We start from the raw sequence: 10541 nt of genomic DNA, 5'->3' as shown, positions 1-10541 counted from the left end.
CCCCCCTGCTACCAAAACCTGGCCATGCAAATCCGATACACTGAGTCATACTCTCTGCCTCAAAACCTTCCTGTTTGCACAGTCACAGCAGTTCCAGCTCGGCAGAAGATTAATTTTGCCAAACTTTCAAGCTGGGGAAGCCTAAAAAGAGCACCCATAGACCTCAGAGGGCTTGGCAATTGAGGTTAGTACCACTCTCCTTACTTCATAGATGGGAAAACAGGTGAAACAAAGGGAAATTATTTCCTTGAGATTATGCGGCAGTTTGGATCAGGGAACTAGGGTATGAATCTCCTGTGCCCAGACCTGCTCTCCTAGGTGCTGTGGGACTTAAACTGACAGTTATCCCAGGGGAGCTGGTTGTCTTCATCATTTCTGCTGACTCCTCTCCCCCTCACAGCACCTCCTCATACTAAGCAAGGGTTTTTAGTGCCTAAACGGAGGTAGAAAAGTACAACTTTGGAAAATCATCTTGCAGCAACTCTGTGTAGTTCTGTATGTATCTAATTAGGCAGAAAAATGTGAACTGCATGTTTGAATTATGCCGTGTGTTGTGTTGATAAGGTCTTTTCATTTTCTGGCTATTTCCATATAAAGCACCCCTAGGAGGCAGGTTCCTAGTAGACTTCCTGGAGCTGCTGGCACTCTCCCTCTTCAAATAAATTGTTAATGGGAAAGTGAATACCTTTATTTCCTTGTTCTCCTCCATGATCCATAGCAGAATTTCTTGAAAGAGACACTTTCTTTTCCTCTGGCATCTTGATACATTTGTTGCTTCTGTTTAAATGGTAAATAGTTTGATGGCAAAGCCAAACAAGCAAACAAAAAAAAAACCCAACCAAACAAAAAAAGTTGTGTCTGCAAAGTTGCTTCCAGTAAACGTTTCCCATTTGTTTGGAATTCCTAGGAGACCACCCAGAAATGACCCCACAGTGTTGTTACAGCCTTATTGCTGAGCGACGTTTTGATCTTCTCTCCACCAGATATGAGTGACGTGAAGATGAAACCTTCTGCCACCTATGAGCTGTTAGTGGATGGTGTTGGGCCATGGGACTTCACTGGTGGTTTTGTTCCTTGTGAACTGCTACTTGTTGGAGAGGATGCCTTCCCTGTGCTTGTGAGCTCTAAGAAGCAGGTTCTGATCGCCGTTTCACAGTTTGGGAAGGGCCGGATGGTGGTTGTTTCCCATGAGGGAATCTTGAAGGACTCCAAGTTTTCCCAGTTCCTCAGAAATGCTGTGAGGTGGCTCAAACCCTCCCCTGAGGCCCTGGTTGGGGTCCATCCTCATTTGGATTCCCTCTCCCAGCTGCTGCTCGGGGTTGGCACCAAAGTGCAGGCTGGGGCAGAGCTCAGCTCTTCCCTGGGGGTCTACTGCATGGATGCCTACAGCACACAAGCAAAAGACCTGGTTGGCTTTGTAAAGGCGGGTGGAGGGCTGCTCATTGGAGGCCAAGCATGGTACTGGGCCAGTCGACATGGCAAGGAGAAGGTGCTGTTTGAATTCCCTGGGAACCAGGTGACCAGCGTGGCTGGTGTGTACTTCACAGGAAATGCTGTGGAGAAAGGCATCTTCAAAGTCGCCAAGAAAATTTCCAAGATCCCCTTAACTGTCCCGTGAGTATATCAACTGCTTTGTATTTAAACAACTGATCAGGTTATGCAGGTGAGGTATTTATAGAAGACTCTTGAGGTGAGAGATGAGGATGATGGCAAATGCTGGTTCTTTAATAGCCAGGATGGGATGCCATTGTTGTCTTCCAATTTAGGGGGACCTTCCTGCTGTTTACAATTAGAAGAAATGATGTCTTTGATGGCATCCAGGGCAGCTGGGCCAGGCCAGGGGAATTAATTCAAGGGGAAGGAACTGAAGGGAGCCATCTTTCAGAGCAGCTTGCCTGAGCAAGTGTGCCTGAGTGCAACACACAGCAACATGGGGACTGGGATGGGGAGAGAGGACACCGTCTCAGAGTGCCTGGCCAGGCCATGGGGGACACACAGCTGTGACCGTGGGGATGACACTGATGTGGTGTGCACAGGTAATTTGGCTACCATTGGTTTGGAAAAGGGTCTGGGCATGCTCCAACCCTGGAAAAATTCAAGGTCAGGTTGGACGGGGCTCTGAGCAACGTGGTCTGGTTGAAGATGTCCCTGCTCACTGCAGGGGGCCTGGATTAAAGAACCTGTGGTCTAGAGAACAAGTCTTAACAAGGAGCAGCTGAGGGAACTGGGGAAAAGGAGGCTGAGGGGAAACCTTTTCACTCTCTACAACTACCTGAAGGGAGGGTGTTGAGAGGTGGAGGTCCGTCTCTTCTCCCAAATAACAAGCAATAGGACAAGAGGGAATGGCCTCAAGTTTTGCCAGGGGAGGTTTAGATTGGATCTGTGGAAAAACTTCTTCACTGAAAGTGTAGTCAAGCATTGGAACAGGCTGTCCAGGGAGGTGGTGCATTCCTGCCAGTGAAAAGTCCTCTGATGCATCATATGGTGATTATTTACATCATATGGTCATTGATGGTTGGACTTGATGATCTTAGAGGCCTTTTCCAACCTAAATGATTCTATGAGTAACTTCTCTCCCTCTCCCCAGGTGTGTGTACATTCAGGGCAACTTTCCCACAGTTCCAAAACAGGTTGGAGATGGAGCACCAGTCCAGCCCTCTGGGCAGGCTCTGCTTGGCAGCGGCTAAACCTGTTTATCCTGTTGCTTGCAGAAATTCCCCTTCTGCAGGTGAAACCCAGGGGCTGGTGCAGAGCTGAGGGGATGAGCTGGGTGCCACCTCCCTTCTCAGTTTCTGACACAGGCTGTGGGCAGGAAATTGTGCTCCCAGTTCAGCTGGGATTCCAGCCTGGCCCCTTGGGTCCTGGAGCAGCAGGTGTAAAACTCAAGGCTGTTGTGAGTTGTATGGCACAGCAGACCAGGCAGCAGAGTCTGGGCATTGCTGTGCCATCTTCCTCCACCTCCCTTTGCCGGCGGGTGTGCCAGGCTGTGCCTCATGGCACTTTCCACTGAGTTACACAAGGCACAGTGGGTTATCTGAGGAACATGAGTGCTGCTGTGCTTCCTCTCTGTGGCAGCTTCGTTTCACTGCAGTGGAAGCTGCAACAATTACAGTAAAATTCCCTGTAGGTCTTTCCTTCACAACCTTTTCCTTGTGGATATATAATATTAAATTTCTGTTCTTTTCAAACAAATAAGTGGATATGGTACTCTCTGGATGCTCAATTTGTCTCCCAGTAAAAGTAGTAGAAAGCTCTGCTGTTGAATTCAGCAAAGTGCTCAGGAAACAGCTAACAAATGAATTGACTTAATTAAAATTTGCTGGTTGATTCTTGTTCCCACCTGCAGTGCATGGGCATGTTCCCACTGCCTCATGCACAGTGCATGGAAGAGGGAGAGATGTGGAGAATTCAGCAGAGAAAAATTACATAGCAATTAACAAGACTTTAAATGGTAACTAATGGTGAATTACACCTTGCTTAGGGTGCTTTTGTGGTGGTTTTGATTGGATCCAGAGCCACAGAGAAATTTAGATACCTAATTTGTGTGCAACACAACAGCTCTGTGCATCTGGGCCTTCCTGCTGGCCTTTGCTTGTCCCACAGAGAATCAGACTGTGCCCTAAGGCAGGTGCTGTGCCATGTGCCTGGCACACTCTCTGTGTGACAAAGGGTCTCAATAAAGTAACAACCAAAGGAGAACTGCTGATTTAATTCCTGTCCTATGGGCGTGTGTCATTTATTCTTACTGAGTTGACTGCAAAGGCCATATAACAACAGATTCTGACCAGGTATTGGGATAAAACTGTTTGGCAGAACCAGGAGAAAATGTAAGCGAAACAAATGAGAGTAATGCACCGTGTCTCTCTCCACAGTGACATCTAGGAGTCATATGGAAACAGCAGAGATAAGAGGGCATTGCACAGTATCACCTCGTTATGTCATGGAGACCAACTAGTGGTAATGTGAGGACTGTGTTAAGGACCTGATTCAACTTCTAGTCACTGATAATTTGTCTAGCTGTGTGTCTGCCTGTCCGTTCAGCCCACCTGGCCTACCTGTCCTTTCTTCAGTTCTCTTCTGTGGCAGAGGCTGGGAGGAATCATAGCATCACAGACTAGTTTGGGTTGGAAGGGACCTTAAAGCTCATCCAGTTCCAACCCCCCTGCCATCAGCAGGGACACCTTCCACTAGACCAGGTTGCTCAAAGCCTCATCCAACCTGGCCTTCAACACTTCCAGGGAGGAGGCATCCACAACTTATCTGGGCAACATGGGCCAGTGTCTCACCACTCTCACACCAAACAATTTCTTCCTCACATCTCATCTCCATCTCCCTTCTTCCAGTTTCAAGCCATCACCCCTTGTTCTGTCACTCCCTGCCCTTGGCCAAAGTCCTTCCCCAGCCTTCCTGGAGCCCCTTCAGGGAAATCTTTTGGGCTTGCCTAGTTGATAATGACTAGGATGGGGTAAATAGAGAAAGTTTCTGTTACAGGGTATGTGCCAAATCCTATGTCACTTGCAGTTTAAACCTGCAGTTTAAAAGATATGAAAGGTCTGATTCTTGAGTTTCTGCAATGCATTTAGATTTTCAAGCTGCTCTTCAAAGTCAGAAGTCTAGAAACTTCTTTTTAACCTCTTCTTTCTCTCCTTTTTTAAAATGAGTTCTGAGATTCGTACAGATTTGCTTGACTGCAAAACCTGAGGCTTTAAAAGGGAAAAATGAGGTATTGATGGATTTTGGTTTTAAATGAAAGAACTGGCAGCGTGATTTACTAGGATGAGGAAGGAAGAAGAGGTGGGGATGGACAAGGTGGCCTTTTGTGGAAAGGATTCTGGGATGAGGGCTAACTTGGACCTCTCTTGGTTTTACAGGCACCATGCCAACCTCAACCTTGATGCTGAGTTTCTCCTGAGTGGCGTGTCGGAGCTGGATTTGGTGACAGGGGGCACACCCTCCATCTTACTGGTGCATGGTGAACTCTCCTTCCCACTCTGCCTGGACAGGTCGCACTGCTGCCTCTTAGCTGCGGCACGCTATGGCCGAGGCCGTGTTGTGGTGGCAACCCACGAGAGCCACCTGTTCTCCCCAAAGCTGGCCAGATTCCTGCTCAATGCTGTCCGCTGGCTGGATGCTGGGAGAAAGGGGCTGGTGGGTGTGGATGCCAGCCTGAAGAAACTGTGTAGCCTCCTCTGTCGGGAAGAGGTGAAGGCACAAGTGTCGCAGCTGACAGGGGACATCAGCGTCTACTGCTGCTCTTCTTACAGTGACAGAGAGGCGGAGAGGCTTCACGCTTTTGTGGCAGAGGGAGGTGGCTTGCTGGTTGGAGGCCAGGCCTGGTACTGGGCTTCCCAGAACCATGGCAAAGCTGCTGTGGCAAAATATCCTGGCAACAAAATCCTCAACCGCTTTGGGCTGAGCATCCTGGGACAGAGCGTCCCGGCAGCTAAGCACCCGGCTGTGGGGTCTGGGGAGCACTACCACTTCCGAAAGGCCCTTGCTCTGTTCAGCAGACACGTAGACGAGCATGAGGAGCTCAGGTCCCCCTTGAAGGACTGGCTGCAAAGGCTGTCACAAGACTGTGCTGCCTTTCTGCACATCCCAGCCCTTGATTGCCCTGCCTATGCCTCACTCCACCGCGTCCTGACCAAGGTGCTTCAGAGAAATGGGATCCCACCGGTCAGCAGGCACTGCCCTGTCAAGAGCAACTCCAAAGAGGCAGTCCTCCTCTGCATGGCGACCGAGCTGTCCCTCACCATGACTGACAGTGGAGCCCTAGTGCAGAAATCTGCTACTGAGGTCTGTGGCCTCCCCGTCACTGTGGAAATCGATGGCACAAACCCAGGTGAGGAACGTATCTCTCTTCCTCTTGAGGCATCCTGTTGCTGGATGTGCCCGTCCTCGCTGTGCACGTGTCTGTGTGTATCTGAACGTGGGGACAGATGTGCAATTTCACTGTAGGCTTGTGAGGAGGCTGAACTCTGTGTAGCACTGGTCAAGTTCCTTTTGTGGCCAGCCCTGATTTCAGCTCTCTGAAACACTCCGTGAAAGTCCTGCTTCCTTGTTCTTTGTGCACAGGCACTTAGGGCAGAAGAACCACCTAAGAGAGGCACCTCAGGGCACTTGCACAGCACAATGGCTTTGGCAAGAAAGCCTCCTTGAGAAACTCCAGGCTCTGTGCTGCAGGTTGTTGTCACCATAGTTATGCTGATACAGTTGTCTATGGGGCCATCCTACAAAGCGGTAGGAAGAGGAGGCTGAGGGGAGACCTTATTGCTCTCTACAACTACTTGAAAGGAGGTTGTAGTGAGGTGGGTGTTGGTCTCTACTCCCAGGTAACAAGTGATAGGACGAGAGAACGGCCTTAAGTTGCGCCAGGGGAGGCTTAGGTTGGATATTAGGAAAATATTCTTCACTGAAAGGGTTGTCAAGTATTGGAACAGGCTGCCCAGGGCAGTGGTGGAGTCACCATCCCTGGAGGGATTTAAAGGATGTGTAGATGTGGTACTTGGGGACATGGTTTAGTGGTGAACTTGGCAATGCTGGGTTTATGGTTGGACTAGATGATCATAATGGTCTTTTCCAAACTATTCTATGAATTAGGAACAGAAGGTTCATTTTTTATCAAGATAATTTCAGCCTGAGTTATAGCTCAGTTTCACAACTTCTGTCAGCACAGGTGATGGAGTGAAGGTCTAGTTTTGGGGGTGGAAATAAAAGGTGGAAGCAGGGTGGGAACTTCTTGGGCTGACACCATCAGTGAAGCCAAGGTATTTAGTAATTACACCCTGAATATTTGTCTAAGCTTAGGCCTTGTATCTGTACGATCTTGCTGATATTCCTGCTCACAACTGATATGTCTAAACTCTAGGTTAAATTCCACTAGTAAGGTCTTATCCCCTAGACAGCTTTTTTTTTTCCTTTTTTTTTTTTTTTAATTGGAATATGATTGAGAGGAGTTGTTTGCAAACCATTCTAATGAGATGGAGACTTCTGGAGTGGCAGTGTCTGAATGCAAAGGAAATGCAGAGCGAAAAGTTGTGGAATAACTGGTTTTAACCCCAGTGAGTCAGGACAAAAGGGAAAAATTCTTAGGGTTGGCTGAACTGAATGGAGTGGATCAAACACAGTATTTTGTTTGACCAGAAATATTCAGAATTTGTATAATTTCACAGAAACAAAAAAAGAAAGAAATGCCCTTTCAAAACTGCCTTTGGTATAAATTCAGCAAAACTGAGATGAATTGGAAAAACATGATGATCTGGTCTAATTTGCATGTTTCCTTGGATTAGGTTTTGCTTGACAAAACTGGTCCTTTCTTGGAGGACACAAAAGGTTGTAAGTTGGGAGCGTTATGACAGTTGAGCTCTTTTTAGAACTTTTGCTGTTTGTGTTGAAATAGGTTTGGGTGAAGTTGATGTCAGGACGAGTGAGTGGATTTTGCCTGATCAGTACAGTGGAGATGGATCAGTTTGCACTGTGTATCACGAGTGCTAACAGAGATCTAGGCGGAGGAGACTTGCGTTTCCATAGGAAGACTGTGTAGCAACATCCTGAATGGTAGTGGTATGGTGGGGTACCCATCTTACCGTTACACCTAGCATAGGACAGTCCTTTTAGGCTTTCTCATAACTTCAGTCAGCTAGAAATGGGAATTCATGTAGGCCCCAGCTTGTGCTGGACTAGTCAGTAAGGAAAAGTGTGATGTCACTATCAGTCTGTTATTTAGGGAACATTTTATGACCATTACAACTTCCACCATGTTTAATACCACCACAGTATGCACCTCTTATGAAGGCTGTAGGGTAAGAGGATCTGAGTGGAGAAGGTGTTGGGATTTTGGTTTCTTTATTTTTCCTTCTTATTTTTAAAATATACTAGTAAACACATTTAAGCTTGGCACTTCCAGAAGCTTACATGTGGGTGGGCTTGTTTGCTAATGGTGTGATGATCTTGTCCACAAGATCACAAGATCACACTTGTTTGGGCTTGTTTGCTAATGGTGTGATGATCTTGTTCACACTGCTACCCCTATATTTAAAACTGTATTTCTGACAAATTGGGTAAAACACGAGACAGTTCTGTTACTGTAGAGCAAGGGAAAAGAAAAGGATGGAATATTCTCGTATTGCAGCTTGAAGTCTCCAGAATCCATAATGTTAGGCCAAAGAAGTGCTTGACTGTTTAGGACTGTGTGTGCCTTTTTACCTTTTAGGTCAGACAGCCTGGAGGAGTACGGGACTCTACCTCCCTGAAGGGCACACAGCAGTTATAACCTTCCCTTGCCTGGCAGTCGGTTCGGGTCTGAAGGTAAGCGGTCTCTAGTTTGGCTTCTGTTTACACTGATGTATTTGCTGGGTGAGAACTCAAAAATAACTCACAGAAGGCTTTTCTCATTGGTTTTGCTGCCTTTTCAGTCCTTTCCTACTGCTGCCATCCTGTGGCACTTTCAATGCACTCTCATAATTTTTCATCTTGTTTTCCACTCTCTTCTCTTGCATTCTGTGTGCGGGCAGGATAATTGAGTATGGCTGCTGCCTGAAGGCAGATGTATTTGTTTTCTTACTGTGCAAAGAGAATTGATCAAGGTGATTTTTGGACCCAAGGTAAATACTTGGGCCCTTCTATGCGCCAAACTTCATTCTGTCACCCCAGCTCTCTCATAAGGTACTTTCACAGTGCTGTCACTATTGCTCATGTAGATCTATCCAGAATAGATATAAACTTGTTACTTGGGATCCTGTTCTCTGCAGAGTGTTGTGAACCAGATCAATGCTCGCCTGCTTGGATATTTATTGCAGTGAGCTGTCTGCAGCTGAAGTGCAAAGTTAACTCATAGAATCATAGACAGGTTTGGGTTGGAAGGGACCTTAAAGATCATCCAGTTCCAACCCCCCTGCCAGCAGCAGGGACACCTTCCACTAGACCAGGTTGCTCAAAGCCTCATCCAACCTGGCCTTCAACACTTCCAGGGAGGGGGCATCCACAGCTTCTCTGGCCAACCTGGGACACTGTCTCACCACCCTCACACCAAAGAATTTCTTCCTCACATCTCATCTCCATCTCCCCTCTGCCACTTTCAAGCCATCACCCCTTGTTCTGTCACTCCCTGCCCTTGTCCAAAGTCCCTCCCCAGACTTCCTGGAGCCCCTTCAGGTACTGGGAGGCCACTAGAAGGTCTCTCTGGAGCCTTCTCTTCTCCAGGCTGAACAGCCCCAACTCTCTCAGTCTGTCCTCACAGCAGAGCTGCTCCAGCCCTCGCATCATCCTCGTGGCCTCCTCTGCACTGGCTCCAGTAGGTCCATGTCCTTCTGCTGTTGGTGGCCCCTGAACTGGAGGCAGCACTGCAGGTGGGGTCTCACGAGAGCAGAAGACTCAGGTGTTTCTCTCTGATCCTGCAGCCACATGCTGTCTGTTTTACTGTATGAGGACCCAAGAAGAGAGCCAACAGTGACCACATGTCTCCAACTCGTATGTTACAGGATGTGACTTTGATGCTGGTGAAGGAATGATCAATGCAAGTATGGTGCAGTGAGAGAAGTCACTGTAGTACCCTGAAGTGCTGGTGAAGGATGTAGTACTCCCATAATGATGGGAGTAGAGCTGTAAGACTGTCTGAGACAGAGATAGTGCTGAACTTCAACAGCTTTTTTCACTGTATTTGCTGCTTGTGGTCATCACAGGTTGAAAGCTTGAACTAGGCTGAGGTCAGGAAGCTGCTTCAGTGTGCGTGCCCCGGAAGGACAGCGCTGCAGCAGAGAACCCAGCATGTTGTGGTCAGTCTGCCAGGTTGCATTTGGAGCCCTTTGACCAGCTGTTCCCACCCTTCTGTTTGCCAGGTGCAGATTGGCTGTCACACGGATGACCTCTCTCACGCCGCAGAGCTGAAACGGGCCCCGGTGGTAATACGCACCTGTGATATTGCCTGCCAGAAACAGACTATTTCCTGCCTTTGGGGTGGCCTCATTTACATCGTTGTACCAGCAAGGAGTGTCCTGGGGAAAGTGCCCATCTCAGTAGAAGGGGCAGTCAGAGCTCCTTTCTTCAAGCTTGGTAGGTTTGTTTACCTTGGTGCCTTTCTCCTTAGTGCTGCTCACAGATGCTGCTGTCTTTGTGACTGAAAGGAAAGATGGTCCCATGCTTAGGCATGTCTTAGAAATGCCCGAGTTTATGAATACCCAGATTTAGTGTCCTTGCTTTGTTGTCCTCTGGGATTCTTTGTAAGTCACTCATTCACTCTGTGCCTGCTACATGATAGGAAGTAGGTGAGGGAGCTGTCACAAAATGGGCAGAGTTTGTCCAAACCGACATTTCTTGGAGTCTGGGATTGTCATTTCCAATGGAAACCATTGTGTTGGAGAGAGACTGGCTGACCTTTGCCACAACAAAACTTGACCTGTGCTCTGCCTGCTTTGCTGTGCCCCCGAATAGCCTTCTCCAGTCCCTGCAGTAAATATCTCTGCTGAATTTCCCACGTTTCCATCAGTCTCCTCTCCTCTCCTCTCCTCTCCTCTCCTCTCCTCTCCTCTCCTCTCCTCTCCTCT

The 10541-nt window shown here is 47.9% G+C and overlaps 1 protein-coding gene across 1 annotated transcript in view; it reads left to right on the top strand.

Moving 5' to 3' along the window:
* Window positions 1-1000: 1000 nt before the first annotated feature.
* The window catches only part of TCAF2 (TRPM8 channel associated factor 2), a 15848-nt gene continuing 6307 nt past the window's right edge, over window positions 1001-10541 (top strand). Inside the window, exons 1-4 of the mRNA XM_010172712.1 lie at window positions 1001-1614; window positions 4872-5842; window positions 8213-8307; window positions 9837-10050. Coding sequence (XP_010171014.1) covers window positions 1001-1614; window positions 4872-5842; window positions 8213-8307; window positions 9837-10050 — 1894 coding nt within the window. The remainder of the gene's footprint in view (window positions 1615-4871; window positions 5843-8212; window positions 8308-9836; window positions 10051-10541) is intronic.

Source organism: Antrostomus carolinensis, unplaced genomic scaffold (genome assembly GCF_000700745.2).
Source record: "Antrostomus carolinensis isolate BGI_N321 unplaced genomic scaffold, ASM70074v2 scaffold8400, whole genome shotgun sequence".
NCBI classification, from domain to species: domain Eukaryota; kingdom Metazoa; phylum Chordata; class Aves; order Caprimulgiformes; family Caprimulgidae; genus Antrostomus; species Antrostomus carolinensis.
The sequence above is the reverse complement of the archived record's forward strand: the minus strand, read 5'-3'. Positions and strand labels throughout refer to the sequence as shown.